Below are 19701 nucleotides of genomic sequence, written 5' to 3' on the forward strand. Positions count from 1 at the left end.
GGGGCAGAGGGCCAGTGACATAGGGCCAGAGACAGAGGATCAGAGACAGAGGGTCAGAGACAGAGGATCAGAGACAGAGGGTCAGAGACAGAGGATCAGAGACACAGGGCCAGAAACAGAGGGACAGAGACAGAGGATTAGAGACAGAGGATTAGAGACAGGATTAGAGACAGAGGGCCAGAGACAGAGGGTCAGAGACAGAGGATCAGAGACAGAGGGTCAGAGACAGAGGATCAGAGACACAGGGCCAGAAACAGAGGGACAGAGACAGAGGATTAGAGACAGAGGATTAGAGACAGGATTAGAGACAGAGGGCCAGTGGCAGAGCGCCAGAGACAGAGGATCAGAGACAGAGGGCCAGAGACAGATGATCAGAGACAGAGGGCCAGAGACAGAGGATCAGAGACAGAGGGCCAAAGACAGATGATCAGAGACAGAGGGCCAGAGACAGAGGATCAGAGACAGAGGGCCAGAGACAGAGGGCCAGAGACAGAGGGCCAGAGACAGAGGATCAGAGACAGAGGGCCAGAGACAGAGAATCAGAGACAGAGGATCAGAGACAGAGGGCCAGAGACAGAGGATCAGAGACAGAGGATCAGAGACAGAGGGCCAGAGACAGAGGATCAGAGACAGAGGATCAGAGACAGAGGGCCAGAGACAGAGGATCAGAGACAGAGGGCCAGAGACAGAGGGCCAGAAACAGAGAATCAGAGACAGAGGGCCAGAGACAGAGGATCAGAAACAGAGGGTCAGAGACAGAGGATCAGAGACAGAGGGCCAGAGACAGAGGATCAGAGACAGAGGGCCAGAGACAGAGGACCAGAGACAGAGGGCCAGGGACAGAGGGTCAGAGACAGAGGATCAGAGACACAGGGCCAGAGACAGAAGGTCAGAGACAGAGGATCAGAGACACAGGGCCAGAGACAGAGGGTCAGAGACAGAGGATCAGAGACACAGGGCCAGAGGCAGAGGATCAGAGACACAGGGCCAGAGACACAGGGCCAGAGACACAGGGCCAGAGGCAGAGGATCAGAGACACAGGGCCAGAGACAGAGGGCCAGAGGCAGAGGGCCAGAGACAGAAGGCCAGAGACAGAGGATCAAAGACAGAGGAGCAGAAACAGAGGATCAGAGACAGAGGGCCAGAGACAGAGGGCCAGAGACAGCGGATCAGAGACAGAGGCCCAGAGACAGAGGATCAAAGACAGAGGATCAGAGATAGAGGGAAAGAGACAGAGGATGAGGGCCAAAGACAGAGGGCCAGAGACAGCGGGCCAGAGACAGTGGGGCAGAGACAGAGGATCAGAGACAGAGGACCAGAGACAGAGGGCCAGTGACAGGGGATCAGAGACAGAGGATCAAAGACAGAGGGCCAGTGACAGAGGAGCAGAGACAGAGGGCCGTTGACAGAGGATCAGAGGCAGAGGGCCAGAGACAGAGGGCCAGAGACAGAGGGCCAGACACAGAGGGCCAGTGACAGAGGATGAGAGACAGAGGGCCAGAGACAGCGGGCCAGAGACAGCGGGCCAGAGACAGAGGATCAGAGACAGAGGACCAGAGACAGATGATCAGAGACAGAGGGCCAGTGACAGGGGATCAGAGACAGAGGATCAGAGACAGAGGGCCAGTGACAGAGGATCAGAGACAGAGGGCCAGTGACAGAGGATCAGAGACAGAGGATCAGAGGCAGATGGCCAGAGACAGAGGGCCAGCAACATAGGGCCAGTGACAGAGGGCCAGAGGGTCAGAGACAGAGGGCCAGAGCCAGAGGGCCAGAGCCAGAGAATCAGGGACACAGGGCCAGAGACAGAGGATTAGAGACAGAGGGCCTGTGACAGAGGGCCAGTGACAGAGGGCCAGAGACAGAGGGTCAGAGACAGAGGATCAGAGACACAGGGCCAGAGACAGATGATCAGAGACAGAGGGCCAGAGACAGAGGATCAGAGACAGAGGGCCAGAGACAGATGATCAGAGACAGAGGGCCAGAGACAGAGGATCAGAGACAGAGGGCCAGAGACAGAGGGCCAGAGACAGAGGATCAGAGACAGAGGGCCAGAGACAGAGAATCAGAGACAGAGGATCAGAGACAGAGGGCCAGAGACAGAGGATCAGAGACAGAGGATCAGAGACAGAGGGCCAGAGACAGATGATCAGAGACAGAGGGCCAGAGACAGAGGATCAGAGACAGAGGGCCAGAGACAGATGATCAGAGACAGAGGGCCAGAGACAGAGGATCAGGGCCAGAGGGCCAGAGACAGAGGGCCAGAGACAGAGGGCCAGAGACAGAGGATCAGAGACAGAGGGCCAGAGACAGAGAATCAGAGACAGAGGATCAGAGACAGAGGGCCAGAGACAGAGTATCAGAGACAGAGGATCAGAGACAGAGGGCCAGAGACAGAGGATCAGAGACAGAGGATCAGAGACAGAGGGCCAGAGACAGAGGATCAGAGACAGAGGGCCAGAGACAGAGGGCCAGAAACAGAGGATCAGAGACAGAGGGCCAGAGACAGAGGATCAGAAACAGAGGGTCAGAGACACAGGGCCAGAGACAGAGGATCAGAGACAGAGGGCCAGAGACAGAGGATCAGAGACAGAGGGCCAGAGACAGAGGACCAGAGACAGAGGGCCAGGGACAGAGGGTCAGAGACAGAGGATCAGAGACACAGGGCCAGAGACAGAGGGTCAGAGACAGAGGATCAGAGACACAGGGCCAGAGACAGAGGGTCAGAGACAGAGGATCAGAGACACAGGGCCAGAGGCAGAGGATCAGAGACACAGGGCCAGAGACACAGGGCCAGAGACACAGGGCCAGAGGATCAGAGACACAGGGCCAGAGACAGAGGGCCAGAGGCAGAGGGCCAGAGACAGAAGGCCAGGGACAGAGGATCAAAGACAGAGGAGCAGAAACAGAGGATCAGAGACAGAGGGCCAGAGACAGAGGGCCAGAGACAGAGGCCCAGAGACAGAGGATCAAAGACAGAGGATCAGAGATAGAGGGAAAGAGACAGAGGATGAGGGCCAAAGACAGAGGGCCAGAGACAGCGGGCCAGAGACAGTGGGGCAGAGACAGAGGATCAGAGACAGAGGACCAGAGACAGAGGGCCAGTGACAGGGGATCAGAGACAGAGGATCAAAGACAGAGGGCCAGTGACAGAGGAGCAGAGACAGAGGGCCGTTGACAGAGGATCAGAGACAGAGGGCCAGAGACAGATGATCAGAGACAGAGGGCCAGAGACAGAGCATCAGAGACAGAGGGCCAGAGACAGATGATCAGAGATTTGCCCCCTGTCGGCCGGGGCGAGTATCTTTGGCGGTTGGTTTTTGAAGCGCGGCCGCGTGGCGGTCAGGTGTTGCGCGAGGCAGTGCGCAGGCGCCGATGGCAGTCAGGTGCTTGCGGCGCATGCGCAGTGAGGACGCGGCGAGCGAGGCGCAGGCGCAGTGCGGCAGGGGGCGGGGCGGGTGTGAACGCGGCGGCGGCGGCTATAAAAAGCGGCAAAGCGCGGCTGGAGAACAGAGAGAGTGTGAGCGTCAACAAGAGGGGCTGGAGAAGAGAGTGAGTGTGAACAAGAGGGGCTGGAGAACACAGAGAGAGAGAGTGTGTGAGATAGTCAGAGTCAGCAAGAGGAGCTGGAGAACCGTGAGTGAGGGAGCGGGCTCTTCGTACCTCACCCGGATCGCCGCACTGCCTCTGATCTCCGCTCACCTCGCCTCACCGGGCTCACCTCACCCGCCATCTCCTGTTGAGGCGGGACGGCTGCCGGCGCTTCGGACTCGGCACCCGGACCGGCGCAGCGAGCGCGGGGAGCGGACACCGGCAGCGCGGGGTTTGAGTTGTCATCATTAATTCGGACATCAGCCCGCCTCCCCAGAGAAGGTAAGCGTTGCAGTGAGTGGCTGCTGGTGAATGTGACCTGCCTGTGAATGATGAACTCTCCGCTTTCTCCTTTCTCAGTCTAAGTTTAAACTGCGCAAAGTTCGCCAAGCGTGTTGGGGTGTGAAGAATGTCAGGGTTTCTCTAAAGATGTTTAAGTATTTGTGCAGGCAAGGCAAAAGGCAGATTACAAGTTTAGGAAACGGCAGAACAGTCCCGAGACTCCGACTCCCAATCTTGCAGTTCCATTTAATCCGTTTTAAGTGTTCTGGACGCCTCCAAGTGTTAATGGTTTTTATGGAGAGGCCATTTCTCCATTAGTTGCGGAACTAGACACATCTATTCCTTATGTTTTTGGACGGCAGTGTTCAATTTAGCTTGTGAAACGTGTTTTCATTCTTGACTTTATTCCTAGAATGTCTAAATTTAATCAATACCAGGTGGTCGTGCAGCGTTTAGCCACCTGCCATTAAGGCTCTGAGTGCCAACAAGTCGAAACTCTACACGAAACAGTAATTTTTTTAAAGATTTATTGGACTAATCCATTAGTGCAGAGAGCGCAGTAAAATCTATGGGATTTTATAGCAAAATACATTAGATTAATCGGTACGGGCAGTACAATAACATTTATTGGATTGATACATACATACATACACATTGCAATAAAATCAGTTGGAATATGCATCAGTATGGAGCTATGCAAGTTACTCTTTCATTAATACATCAGCACAAGGATGGTGCAGTAAAATATACTGGATTGGTACCTCAGTATTTCTTTATGGTTTGCTTGGTGTCTGATATGTATGGAAACTTGTTACCATGCTGAAGTGTATCCAAAGCAAACTGCTGAGAAATTTACACCAGTAGAGATCCTACTTGCCCAGTGTAAAATGCACGCTGTCTGTGTGGCACATACTCCAGTTTCAATTAGCTTGGGCACAAGCTAGCATAAGCCAAGGGTTAGGGACTCACAGTCTGGGAGCCACAAGTGTGTGCAAGGATATTGCTGGAATTGAAGTAGCTAAAACCATGCAGTTTACCAGCACAGAACACTAGTTAGCTCCATGCTGCTTGTCCACTCAGGCTATCCTACCCATAGGGCATTGATTTTCAGGGATATCTGAAACCAAGTGGGAATAAACCTAGCCCCTAGTGACAGATCTACACTCCAATCAAATTAACAAAAGTAAAGGGGCATGAACAATAAAATCCAAATTTAGAAATAAAACTAAAGGAAACTTCTCAAATTAAATGTTATTCCTGGTCTCGACTATGCACTCCAATCCCTCTGTTGCCCACCGGTTGTGCAAGGACTCCAGCATACCAGCGGACACCCAGGCACTGACATAGCCACTGAAGAGAGGCAGGCAGTCTGGAATGAACAACCCCATCAGCCGTGTCCAGCCTGGACCTGTTGATGGCCACCTTGGCCAAGTCCAGGAGCAGACCCACGAGGAGGTCCTCTGACCTACCCACCCCACCCCCATTCTAGATCCATTAATGAGGTGAGTTGACAGGTCAATCATTAGCAGTATCCTGGAGTACTGCAGACCTGCCTGGCTTAGATGTTGTGACAGAGAATCAACTTGGTCCATCATTAGGCATGTTCTGTTGGAGTCATCACAATCCCAGTGAGACCTTGCTTACCTGACCTCCCAAGGTGAATAGTCGCAAGTTCATTAATGTATCAATACACAGACAATGCTGTAAAATCTAATCAGTTGATACGTCAGTATACAGGCATTGCAGTGAAATTTGTTGGACTGATTTGGTAATACAGGGCAGTGTAGCAAAGTCTATAGGATTGATCTATCAGTACGGAATAGTGCACTAAAATCTACTGGATTGATGCATCTGTTCAAGGGCAGTGCAGTAAAAACTATTGAATTAATGCATTTGTACAGTAACATTTATTGCAATAATGCTTCAGTATGCATCAGGGATGGTGCAGTACTATCAGAGACTATTGACGACTGTCATGGTGTTATTTCAGGTATAACATCTGATTAATAAAAATCTAAATGACACTTTTCTAAACAGCCAGTGGCATTCTTGCAGTGATCGTGTGTACTATGATGAGGTGGTAAAACTGATTTGCTGTGAGCAATATCCATTGATCTGTTTGGGGGAAAAAAAAAGCCAATCAATTTATTTCTATTACCCGACAATAGGTTGTGACAATCCAGAGAGAACACAATTCAACAATAAAAGTTATAATTCTGATGTTAGCTTATTTTTGAAAGCTCTTGATCCATCTTCAGTCAGTGCCATCTGCGGTACTTGCAAGTATTTCTGCAACTAACACAATGATGCAATCCTAGTGGTACCAACCACTTTAACACAACATAAAATAGTACTTTGTAGCTGGTATAGTGAGCTAGTGTTGGAATACACTGCACCTTCGAGCAGTGGACTGCAGCCTTGTGGCCCAAGATTCCCCATGCAGCAAGTTTCCATTTCTGTCGGTGAATTACTAGGTGCTTGTGCTTCTGCTCCTACAGGAGGAGTGAAACTATGGTGTTGTCATACAGCCCTTGAGCTGTTCCTTGCTGATTTTTAAAATTCTGATCAACATGCAAATTTACTTGATTGTGTAATAGCTGCTATGTTCCGTCACCTTGTTAGCAAATCATTAAGCTTTAAATAATTATCAATGAGAATCTCCTTGTTTGCTTCCAGTATGAATTTCATTAAATGGAAGTCCAAAAGTACTTTTGGTTGGGATGCAGCTGTCTCCATGCACTGTCTGATTGCTGTTGCATTATTTATTGAAAGTGTTGCTGCTCTAGCGTTACAGGTGAGTATCAAGTTTATGTTTCCCAGTCTTATACTTTTACATTGTATACTTTTATGGTTTAAGTCATTCTTTTCCTTTTTAGATCATCTTGTAATTTTTTTGGATGAAAACGCTTAATGTGACTGACATCACGCCTGTCACCTGAGTAGCAAACCGCTGTAGTAACAACTTGGGTGTTGCTTGCCACCAGCAGGCTGTACCTTGGCTGATCTGTCATACTGGAATTTGCTGGTCATTTATAAAAAAAAAAAAAGTGATTGTTTTATTACAGTTGCTGTGGAATAGCTGTTTTTTCTTGTCCAGTGTTTTATATTAATTTCCCCCCCCCCCCCCCCCCCCCATCCCTGTGGGAAGTACCTCCCTCAGACAGCATTGCTAGCATTTGGAATCCACTTGTCAAGTATTATGGGGGAGAAGTTGTCAACTTAAGTTATTACAATAAGTAAAATGGGGATGGAAAAATACATCTTTTCAGTGGGTGATGCCTGGTTGTGTAGCACCATTGTGTGACCCTTACCTCATGAAAGTTATGAGACTAAGTGGTGCACTGTGAATGTGCCAGTTACTTAGCACACATCTGCTTGGGCACAGAATATTACATCTTACCTGCCAAATTAGTCCAGCTTTCTGCTTGTGTAGGTTACTGCAGATTACTATTTCAGGCTTTTACTAATTCTGGTTTTGCATGTTATGCCTTAAATAACATCTCGGCTATGGGACGGAATGTTTTCTGAAACCAAACATTTGTTCAGGGTTTGTCTACAGTTATAAAGAGATAACTATTTAGATGTCTGCTGGAGTTGAAATGTGTTTGCATCCACCCTGGGCAAATTGCCTAAACCCAGCTGTGCCCTGTAGGGCAGGGCAGACTGATATTTTTGTTGGTCTGTGCAGACTACTAGTAAACAATTTTTACAAGTTAATTAAAAGCAACCCAGACACCATAGTCTTGACAAGTAATCTTCCTGCCCTGTGATTTTATATATTTATAAAATTTAGCATAATGCAGGAATAACTTTCCTTCGCCATTAATATTTAACTAGGAAAGTCCAGGGGGAATATTTTCTGTTCAAAATATTTGTCTCGTCTGCTTGGGGGGAAAAAATAGACCCACGAAAATGTAGCTTAGCAATTATAGAATAAGGTTTACACTGGTTTTGTGGAGATACATTTTATGTCTTTCCCTTATCTGCTCCAATAAAGTTAATGATGGAGAGGGGCTGTCTTGTCCTGGAATGGAACAATTCATTTGAATGGTCTGGAATTTCAGACTAGCCTGCAAGCTGATCCAGAACTACTTGAGTGTGGAAATACACTCTGCCTGAATGGAGCTATTCCAGGACACTGCTGACCCCCCCCTCGTTAACCTCACTGGAGAGACTTTAGAGAAACTACATCAAAATGGTGTGTCCCTGTAAGACCACAATAACCGTGTTCTACAACGATATATTTATGGACATATTTTACCTGGTATCTCGAGGGTCGCTCAGTGACTGTGTCGCTGAGCAGCTGCAGTCAGAGTCCCTGCTTTAGGCTGAAAATGAATGGAACAAAACAACTGAGCAGTTCATTGAGCAGGAGGATCTGAAAGACCCACCAGGCAGGATATTGGAGAAGCCTGGCCAGGAGGAGAGCCTGAGCAGTGCACTGGGAAAAGAACCTGCACTTGAGTGGATTTAGTTACTACACTGATCTATTGTGCTCACTTGGAGATAATCTCTGAAGTTTCTGGCTGCTGCTGTGCCCTTTACATGAGAACATAAGAAGTAGGAGCAGTAGTAGGCCATACGGCCCCTCAGGCCTGCTCCGCCATTCAATAGGATCATGGCTGATCCGAACCTAGACTCACGTCCACTTCCCTGCCCGCTCCCCATAACCCCTAATTCCCTTATCAGCTAGGAAACTGTCTATCTCCGTTTTAAATTTATTTAATGTCGCAGCTTCCACAGCTGAGGTAGCAAATTCCATAGATTTATTACCCTGAGTAAAGAAGTTTCTCCTCATTTCAGTTTTGAAAGGGCAGCCCCTTATTCTAAGATTATACCCTAGTTCTAGTCTTTCCCATCAGTGGAAACATCCTCCCCGCATCCACCCGATCAAGCCCCCTCACAATCTTATGTTTCGATAAGATCGCCCCTCATTCTTCTGAATTCCAATGAGTAGAGGCCCAACCTACTCAACCTTTCCTCATGAGTCAACCCCCTCATCTCCGGAATCAACCGAGTGAACCTTCTCTGAACTGCCTCGAGAGCAAGTATATCTTTTCTTAAATATGGAAACCAAAACTGTATGCAGTATTCCAGTACCCTGTATAACTGCAGCAAGACTTCCCTGCTTTTATACTCCATCCCCCTTGCAATAAAAGCCAAGATTCCATTGGCCTTCCTGATCACCTCCTGTACCTGCATACTAACCTTCTATGTTTCATGCACCAGGACCCCCAGATCCCTTTGAACTGTAGCACTTTGCAGTTTCTTTCCATTTAGATAATAACTTGCTCTTTGATTTTTTTCTGCCAAAGTGCATAACCTCACACTTTCCAACATTATATTCCATCTGCCAAATTTCTGCCCACTCACTTAGCCTGTATGTCCTTTTGCAGGTTTTTTATGTCCTCCTCACTCACTGCTTTCCCTCCCATCTTTGTATTGTCGGCAAACTTGGATACGTTGCACTTGGTCCCCTCCTCCAAATCGTTAATATAGATTGTAGAGTTGGGGTCCCAGCACTGACCCCTGCGGAACACCACTAGTCACTGATTGCCAACCCGAGAATGAACCATTTATCCCAACTCTGTTTTCTGTTAGCTAGCCAATCTTCCACCCATGCCAGTATATTACCCCCAATCCTGTGATTTTTTTTTTTTATCTTGTGCAGTAATCTTTTGTGTGGCACCTTGTCAAATGCCTTTTTGGAAGTCCAAATACACCACATCCACTGGTTCCCCTTTTTCCACCCTGTTTGCTACATCCTCAAAGAATTCGAGCAAATTTGTCAAACATGACTTCCCCTTCATAAAACCATGCTGACTCTGTCTGATTAAATTATGCTTATCCAAATGTCCTGTTACTGCTTCCTTAATAATGGACTCCAACATTTTACCAACCACAGATGTTTGGCTAACTGGTCTATAGTTTCCAGCCTTTTTGTCTACTTCCCTTTTTTAAATAAGGGTGTTACATTAGCAGTTTTCCAATCTGCTGGGACCTTTCCTGAATCCAGGGAGTTTTGGAAAATTACCACTAATGCATTGCGGTTAATTTGAGCAAATAGGACATCATTGTAAGTGTGAACATTTGTGACAGCCCCCTAAAACTGCAGCCAAATTCTATCGGTAGTTGTAAAATTGAAATGACTCCAATTAAACATTAATAAGGCCCCAAATGTTATAAACAAGTTTTAGGAGCATGCTGTACTGAAAGTTTGTCGTGATATTTGCATCTGTCTTTTTGTTTATATAGTGTCTTTAATGTTCCAAAGCTCTTCATGGAGAAAGGGATGCTGAGCAGTAGAAGAATTAGGAAAGTATGGTTGAAAAGAAGTAGCAAAGTAGAGGGGTTTTGGGATGGAACCCCATAGGGTTAAAGATGCCTAAAGGCTGTTACCAGTGGTAGTGGCGGAGGGATGGTATGCACAGGAAGCCAGCGTCACAAGACCATAGAGCACGAGCTGGGATGTAGGGCTGGGGGAGGTTTGCAGAGTTAGGATGAAGCAAAGCCATGGAGAGGCTTGTGTATATGAGGATTTTAAAATTCAATACACTGGGGGGACAGTGAGCCAGTGGAGCTTAGGAAAGATGGGTGAGTGGGATTTAGTGTGTGACATGATACTGGCAATGGATGAGTTGGGATTTGAAGCTCCTCTCCGAATGAACATCAGGTGGCTCGGCCTGACTGAGTTGGGGGGGGGAAGTTAGGGACTAAAACAGTTTTGGAGTCAAATAGGATGGTGTTCGCTTTGCCAATGTTTAGTTGGAGAAAGTTCTGGTTCGTCCAGTTTAATGTTGAACAAACAATCTGATAACATGGTGGTGTTTGTGGAATCAAGGGTGATGAAGATGAAGTAGTAGAAGCTGACTCCATGCCTACTGATGGTGGCAATATGTAAAGAGGGAGCCAGGGATAGAAATGATTTGAGCTGGGTGGCAGTGATTTGTTCAAGATCTTGGTATGGTACTCCTGACGTGACCCTGCAGAGGAGAAAGCCATTGCTAGAAATCACAGAATCTTACAGCACAAAGGAGGCCATTTGGCCTGTCTTGCCTGTGCCAGCTCTTTGAAAGAGCTGTCCAACTTAGACCAGCACCCCAGCTATTTCCTCATGTGCTGGCTACATTGAACCAGGTATGTGTGCAACTAGTGGGTAGTCCCACAGAGGTGGGCCATGGAAGAGTGGAGGTGAAAGAGGATGGCACGGCCAATTGTTTTGAACACTGAGCAAGACAAGAGAGGACTGTGCAATTGTTGTTGGCTTTGACTAGTTCTGGGTGTGGGGCAGAAGCCAGACTGAAGGGAATCGTGAGAAGTGAGCAGAGCTCTGTAGCAACAATGGGTTCCTGATTTTAGAGGGGAGAAGGAGATTAGCTGTGAGGAGGTACGTGAAGGGGGCAGGGTCTAAGGGTGGCCTTTGAAAATGAAGTGATGAAAGCAGTTTTGACGGAGGAATGGTTCCTGTGTAAAAGGCGGGGAGTTTCCTGGCCAGGATCTTGTTTTCTGATTGGTGCAAGTGGCATTCCTCCAACAAAAATCCGAAAAACCGCTTTGCTTTAAAAAGTACTGTTGCTATGTAATAAAGCTCTCGGCCAAGTGACCCAGAGCACCTGCCGAACAAATGACCAGGGCTTACTTCTAGATTGGAAAGTCAGCTTTCTTAGTTTGTGGTAACGCTGAATGTGGGAAGGACTCGGCACATTGTCGTAGAACACCAACCAATCCGAGAAAAATAACTTGTCTGCTTTGAGTTGTTTATGAACTAGTGCAATAAATTTTAAGAGGATTTTGAAAGCTAGGGTTTGCTGTTTGAGTATTGCGTGGGTTTCTGAATGGGAAATGGGCTTTAGAAGAGGGTTTCTTGGGTAAAAACTACTGATCATTTACTTTGATACACTGCCTTGTTTTTCTGATTGTCGCTTTGAAGACTAGGTGCATTTATCAGGCCATAGCTGAAAGCACACCATTGCTGAAGGAGAAGCTTGCTTGGTCGCCTGGCATGTGTTAAGTGTTTTGTGGTTTTTAAAAAAAAAAACAAGTTCTCCCCTTATTTCTGCTTCTGATAGTCCAACTGTGCTTCACACTTTCCCTGACCCACAGGAGGAGCAGAAGACCTACTTACTAATTGGTTACTGTCAGGTGAAATGGTTGTCTGGGGTGACTGTCCCCTTAGGCTTCCCTTGCTCCCTGTGGAGAAGGGCCTGGGCTCCAATCTGATAAGGAGGACTTGCAAACCTTCATACTATCTCTTTGTGGCACTGTATAATGGTGCTCCACTGCATTCTATCACCATACTGCCTGAGGGAATGTAAGGCATTTAGCCAGTGATCTGAAGCTTCAAACACTGGTCAATAGGGTGCTCATCAAGATGAGCACTAAAAGAAAACTCATTATTTCAAAATAAGTATAATTTCTCTCTCTCCTTTCTCCTAGCAAGTGACTCAGACGTCCAATAGTTTAGAAGAAGGACTAGATAATACAGCCTATTGGTGGGGTGAATGGGCCAAATGGACGGGATGCACCCGGACTTGTGGAGGAGGCATCAAAACACAAGAAAGACACTGTCTGAAGCAAAGGTAGAAACATAAATGTGTAGGGAGTGTTTATTTTATTACAGACTGACACAAAATGGGTGCATCTGCTCAATAAATATGATGCAAATGCTGGAAATCTGGAATAGAGAAAAAATGCTGGACATAGACAGCAAGTCGGTCAGCACATGTAAAGAGAAAAGGCAGCTTAATGTTTGGTATAACTAATCGTCGGAAATATGACAATTTGTTTGAAATGTGGGACAAAAAACAGTTTTTATTCCCACTAGTTCTCCCACCCCATCCATCCATCTCCTGCCAGTGGGCAGCTCTGGTCACCACCCACGCCCCCATTCAGCTGAGCCCAAATAGTATAAAAGGGCAGCCTGGGGTGACTTGCCCACTGATTATTCCCTTTCCTTTACTCAATGCCTCATCCTGGAAGGGTCACCCATATAATGAGGTCACTTTAAAGGGTATGGTTATAATGAACACATTCCTATTACTCTGTCGTGGTGCCTTAGAGTACCAGAATGCAATATTTTAATCACTTTCAAGACCCAACAAAGCCATGTGACCTGCACGTATGCAGATGTAGTGTATATAGAATATTTTTCCTTAAGTGGCACTGAGTGCAATTAATCTATTCTGATTCCAAAATTATTATTACTTTCACAAGTGTATACATGTAAATGTTTTGTGTGTTTTCCCTCCAACCTGCCTGCCTCCCACTGTCTGGGAACTACTGTTTTTTCCCTTCCTCCAAATCCGTTCCTTCGAATCCTAGAATGATACGGCACAGAAGGAGGCCATTTGGCCCATTGTGCCTGTGCTGGCTCTTTGAAAGAGCTCTCCAATTAGTCCCACTCCTCTGCTGCTCTCTCCCACCCAATTCCTGCAGCTTTCTCCTTTGCATCTGGCTGTTCCTTCTCTCAGCGACTGTGCTCTGCTACCTGACTTCCCCCCCCCCCCCCAATTACCCAGAGTGGCGATCTCCCTTCCTACTTTTAATATTCACCACCTCAAAACCCTTTTCTAAACCACATCGTTCCATCTCCCAACTTTCCTATTCTCCCCTTTTCCTGTCTGATTGGTGTTAATTGTTTTTCTTGCTGTGTAAAGTACTTTAAGATGCCTTTCAGGGGACATGTTCCAGGGTACTTGACGTTTCGACAAGACAGGCAGAAGGGAGGGGGGGGGGGGGAGTAGCCCTGATAATAAAGGATGACAAGGACAGTAGTGAGAAAGGACCTCTGCTCAGAAGATCAGGAAGTAGAATTGGTATGGGTGGAGATGAGGAATAACAAGGGGCAGAAAACACTGGTAGGAGTAGTATATAGGCCCCCTAACAGTAGCTATACCGTTGGACAGAATATTAGTCAAGAACTAGTAGGAGCTTGCAACGAAGGTAATGCAATAATCTTGGGGGATTGTAATCTTCAGAGACTAGACAAATCAAATTGGCAAAAGTGGCAAAGGTAGTCTGGAGGATGAGTTCATGGAATGCATTTGGGACAGTTTCCTAGAACAATATGTCGGGGAACAGGCTATTTTAGATCTTGTATTGTGTAATGAGACAGGGTTAATTAGCAATCTCATAGTAAAGGATCTTCTGGAGCAGAGTGATAGAATTTTACATTAATTTTGAGTGACTTGCCCAAGTCTGAAACTAGAGTCTTAAACTTAAATAAAGCCAATTACACAGGTATGAGGGGCAAGTTGGCTAAGGTAGATTGGAAAATAGATTGCACAAGTATGGCAGTAGATAAGCAGTGGCGAGCATTAAAGAAATATTTCATAATTCTCAACAAAAATACATTCCATTGAGAAACAAAAGCTCCACAGGAAAAGTGATCCAACCATGGCTAACTAAAGAAGTTAAGGATAGCATTAGATTGAAAGAAGCTTATAATGTTGCAAAGAATAATAGTAAGCCTGAGGATTGGGAGAGTTTCAGAAACCAGCAAAGGTTGACCAAAAAATTGATTTAAAAAAAAAAAGGGAAAAAATAGACTGAGAAAACTAGCAAGAAATATAAAAGCAGATTGTAAGAGTTTCTACAAGTATGTGAAAAGGGGGGGGGGGAAAGTAGCAAAGGTAAATGTTGTTACCTTGGAGGCTGAGACAGGAGAAATTATGGGGAATAAGGAAATGGCAGAAAAGCTAAAATTTTTTTGGTTGGGTGGGGGGTGGTGAAATTCAGTATTGCCCCGTTTGGAGTGTGATTATTGGCCGGGTGTAAAGATTAGCGCCTGGTGCTAATTATTGCCTCCGACTGCAAACTTGGCTTCTATCGCCCCTGGAGGTGATTGGAGCACAAAATCAGGCACTTCACACCTGTCTTAAGGCACAAAGGCCGAGGAGCGAGGCGCTACCTCAGTACTGGTGGAGCTCATGTGATGTCAGTCAGCAATGGAACACAGACACACTGGCACCGGCCAGTTCTTAAAGGGGAGGGTTCATCTTGCTCTCCATCCACATCCTGCTCATTGCAGCCTTGAATCTCTGCCTGAAGAGACCTGTACATTAAATCTGCTGGAAAGAACAATGAAGAGACCCAGGGAAAGCAGTGCAGCCCCCACAGTCTCTTCTAAATCAATACAAGGAAGGGCAAATCAAAATGAACCTGCAAAGTGCTGCTCAGTACCCAAAACTCCTTCACACGTCTCTGTCTGTCTGTCTCAGAATGCATGGTGCAAAAATGTCACCAACAGAAAAAGGCAGGAAGCGGTCACCTTTAAACAGCGCTTCCCCCATCCCTTCCTGACTGCAAAACGCTTCCCTCAACCTGTTGTTGCTAGTGGCAGGGGGCGCCACTCAATGTCCGGTCCGGGGCGTTGCACACTTGACTGACGTCACAATCTGCCAGCGCAGGAGATTGTGGCGGTAGTGTTTAGCACCGTCGCAAAATGTCTGGTTAATTTTGTGAGCGGCGCAAACATCGCCGCGCATGGGCGCTAGTTGCTTTGCGCCCTGTTAGCACCCTCTTAAGGCGCAAACAAACGGAACTTTTCCCCCTTTGTATCTGTCTTCACAGTAGAAGACACAAAGCATAGCAGAAATGGTGGGGAACCAAGGGTCTAATGAGGGTGAGGAACTTAACGTAATTAATATGTAGAGAAAAAGTACTAGAGGAAAAAAATGAGACTAAAAGCTGACAAATCCCCAGGACCTGACGGCCTACATCCTAGGGTTCTACAAGAGGTGGCTGAAGAGATAATGGATGCATTGGTTTTGATCTTCCAAAATTCCCTAGATTCTGGAGAGGTCCCAGCGGATTGGAAGGTCGCAAATGTAACCCCACTATTCAAGAAAGGAGGGAGAGAAAAAACGGAACTACAGGCCAGTTAGCCTGACAACAGTCATTGGGAAAATGCTGGAATCCATAGTTAAGGAAGTGGTATCAGGGCACTTAGAAAATCATGAAACCATGTTAACTCTGCCTAATCATGTTATCAAAGGGAATCATGTTTGACTTTTTTTGAGGATGTAACTAGCAGGGTAGATGAAGGGGAACCAGTGGATGTAGTATATTTGGATTTTCAAAAGGCATTCGATAAGTTGCCCATCCCTAATTGTCCTTTAGAAGGTGGTGGTGAGCTGCTGCCTTGAACCACTGCAGTCCATGTGGTGAAGGTTCTCCCACTGTGCTGTTAGGTAGGGAGTTCCAGGATTTTGATCCAGCAATGATGAAGGATCAGCAATATAATTCTAAGTTGGGATGGTGTGAGTTGGAGGTGGTGGTGTTCCCATGCACCTGCTGACCTTGTCCTTCTAGGCAGGAGAAGTCGTGGGTTTGGGAGGTGCTGCCGAAGAAGCCTTGGCGAGTTGCTGCAGTGCATCTTGTAGATGGTACACACTACAGCCACGGTATGCTGGTGGTGGAGGGAGTGAATGTTTAAGGTGGTGGATGGGGTGCCAATCAAGCGGGCTGCTTTGTCGAGCTTTGAGTGTTGTTGGAGCTGCACTCATCCAGGCAAGCGGAGATTATTCCATCACACTCCTTACTTGTACCTTGTAGATGGTAGAAAGGCTTTGGGAGTCGGGAGGTGAGACACTCTCCACCAAATACCTAGCCTCTGACCCACTCTTGTTGGCACAGTATTTGTGACTGGTCCAGTTAAGTTTCTGGTCAATGGTGACCCCCAGGATGTTGATGTGGGGGATTCAGCAATGGTAATGCCATTGAATGTCATGGGGCAGTGGTTAGACTCACTTGTTGGAGAGAGTCAATGCCTGGCACTTCTGTGGAACAAATGTTACCTGCCACTTATCAGCCCAAGCCTGAACATCGTCCAGGTCTTGTTGCATGCGGGCATGGACTGCTTCATTATCTGAGGAGTTATGAATGGCACTGAACACTGCAGTCATCAGCGAACATCCCCATTTCTGACCTTATGTTGGAGGGAAGGTCATTGATGAAGCAGCTGAAGATGGTTGGGCCTAGGACACTGCCCTGAGGAACTCCTGCGGCGATGTCCTGGGGCTGTGATGATTGACCGTCAATCAACATAACCATCTTTCTTTGTGCTCGGTATGACTCCAGCCAGTGGAGTGTTTCCCCCCCGATTCCCATTGACTTCAGTTTTACTAGGGCTCCTTCATGCCACACTTTCAAATGCTGCCTTGATGTCACTCTCGCCTCACCTCTGGAATTCAGCTCTTTTGGCCATGTTTGGACCAAGGCTGTAATGAGGTCAGGAGCAGAGTGGTCTTGGCGGAACCCAAACTGGACATCAGTGAGCAGGTTATTGGTTAGTAAATGCCGCTTGATAGCACTGTCGATGACGCCTTCCATCACTTTGCTGATTGAGCTAAGACTGATGGGACGGTAACTGTCCGGATTGGATTTGTCCTGCTTTTTGTGGACTGGGCATATCTGGGCAGTTTTCCACATTGTCGGATAGATGCCAGTGTTGTAGCTGTACTGGAACAGCTTGGATGGCGGTGTGGCTAGTTCTGGAACACAAGTCTGCAGCATGATGGCCAGGATGTTGTCCGGGCCCATAGCCTTTGCTGTATCCAGTGCGCTCACCTGTTTCTTTATCATGTGGAGTGATTCGAATTGGCCGAAGACTGGCTTCTGTGATGGTGGGGACCTCGGGAGGAGGCTGATGTGGATCATCCACTCAGCACTTCTGGCTGAAGATGGTTGCAAACGCTTCAGCCTTGTCTTTTACACACACGTGCTGGGCTCCACCATCATTGAGGTTGGGGATGTTCATGGAGCCTCCTCTCATTAGTTGTTTAGTGGTCCACCACCATTCATGACGGGATTAGCAGGACTGCAGAGCTTTGATCTGATCTGTTGCTTGTGGGATCGCTTAGCCCTGTCTATAGCATGCTGCTTCTGCTTTTTAGCATACTTGTAGTCCTGTGTTGCAGCTTCCTCAGGTTGGCACCTCATTTTTAGGTATGCCTGGTGCTGCTCCTGGCATGCTCTTCGCCACTCCTTCTTGAACCAGGGTTGGTTCCCTGGCTTGATGGTAATGGTAGAGTGAGGGAAATGCCGGGCCATGAGGTTACAGATTGTGGTGGAAACAATGCTGCTGCTGATGGCCCACAGCGCCTCATGGATGCCCAGTTTTGAGCTGCTAGATTTGTTCTGAATCTATCCCATGTAGCATGGTGGTAGTGCCACACAACACAATGGAGGATGTCCTCCAATGTGAAGACAGATCTTCGTCTCCACAATGACTGTGTGGTGGTCACTGCTACTAATATTGTCGGGGACAGATGCATCTGCGACCGGTAGATTGGTGAGGACGAGGTCAAGTAGGTTTTTCCCCTAGTGTTGGTTCTCTCTTTACACCTGTCATAGGCCCAGACTGGCAGCTATGTCATTCAGGACTCTGCCAGCTTGGTCAGTAGTGGTGCTACTGAGCCACTCTTGGTGATGGACATTGAAGTCCCCCACCCAGAGTACATTCTGTGCCCTTGCTACCCTCAGTGCTACTTCCAAGTGGTGTTCAACATGGCAGAGTACTGATTCATCAGCTGAGGGAGGGCAGTAGGTTGTAATCAGCAGGAGGTTTCCTTGCCCATGCTTGACCTGAAGCCATGAGACTTCATGGGGTCCGGAGTCAATGTTGAGGACTCCCAGGGCCACTCCTTCCAGACTGTATACCACTGTACTGCCACCCCCTGGTGGGCCTGTCCTGCTGGTGGGACAGGACATACCCAGGGATGGTGATGGAGGGGACAGGGCATACCCAGGGATGGTGATGGAGGAGTTTGGGACATTGGCTGAAAGGTATGATTCTGTCAGGCTGTTGCTTGATTAGTCTGTGGGACCGCTCTCCCAATTTTGCCACAAGTCCCCAGATGTTGGTGAGGCGGACTTTGCAGGGTTGACTGGGCTGGGTGTGCCGTTGCTGTGTCCGTAGCTGGTGCCAAGGTCGATGCCTGGTGGTCCGTCCAATTTCTTTCACATTTTGTTTCATAGTGGTTTGTTACAACTGAGTGACTTGCTCGGCCATTTCAGAGGGCAGTTAAGAGTCAACCACATTGCTGTGGGTCTGGAGTCACAGGCCAGACCAGGTAAGGACGGCAGATTTCCTTCCCTAAAGGACATTAGTGAACCAGATGGGTTTTTACAACAATCTGATAGTTTCGTGGTTACCATTACTGATGCTAGCTTTTTCTTCCAGATTTATTTAATTAATTGAATTTAAATTCCCCAGTTGCCATGGTGGGATTTGAACTTGCATCTCAATCATTAGTCCAGAGCTCTGGATTACTAACCGGTTGGCAGGCTGTAACTAGTGGGGTGCCGCAAGGATCAGTGTTGGGGCCTCGGCTATTTACAATCTATATTAAAGACCTAGATGAAGGGACCGAGTGTAATGGATCCAAGTTTGCTGATGATACAAAGCTAGGTGGGACAGTAAGCTGTGAGGAGAACAGAGTCTGCAAAGGGATATAGATAGACTGAGTGAGTGCGCAGCAAGGTGGCAGATGGAGTATAATGTAGGGAAATGTGAGGTTATTCACTTTGGTAGGAAGAATAGAAAAACAGAATATATTTAAATGATAAACTTTCAAATGTTGGTGTTCAGAGAGATTTGGGTGTCCTTGTGCAAGAAACACAGAAAGCTAGCGTGCAGGTACAGCAAGCAATAAGGAAGGCAAATGGCATGTTGGCCTTTATTGTAAGGGGGTTGGAGTACAAGAGTAAGGAAGGCTTGCTCCAAGTGTACCGGGCCTTGGTGAGACCACACCTGGAGTACTGGGCACAGTTTTGGTCTCCTTTTCTCAGGAAGGATATACTTGCCCTGGAAGCGGTGCAACGAAG

At 47.4% G+C, this 19701-nt stretch overlaps 1 protein-coding gene across 1 annotated transcript in view; it reads left to right on the plus strand.

Annotated features, from left to right (window-relative positions):
• The first annotated feature begins 3518 nt into the window (after window positions 1–3518).
• Window positions 3519–19701, plus strand: part of ttc16 (tetratricopeptide repeat domain 16) — a 177205-nt gene continuing 161022 nt past the window's right edge. The window contains exons 1-3 of the mRNA XM_085965166.1: window positions 3519–3873; window positions 6550–6667; window positions 12310–12452. Of these exons, the coding sequence (XP_085821292.1) occupies window positions 6551–6667; window positions 12310–12452 (260 nt within the window). The 5' untranslated portion in view covers window positions 3519–3873; window position 6550. The remainder of the gene's footprint in view (window positions 3874–6549; window positions 6668–12309; window positions 12453–19701) is intronic.

Source organism: Somniosus microcephalus, chromosome 23 (assembly GCF_052327205.1).
Source record: "Somniosus microcephalus isolate GS21.2 chromosome 23, FLI_Smic_1.0, whole genome shotgun sequence".
Taxonomy (NCBI): domain Eukaryota; kingdom Metazoa; phylum Chordata; class Chondrichthyes; order Squaliformes; family Somniosidae; genus Somniosus; species Somniosus microcephalus.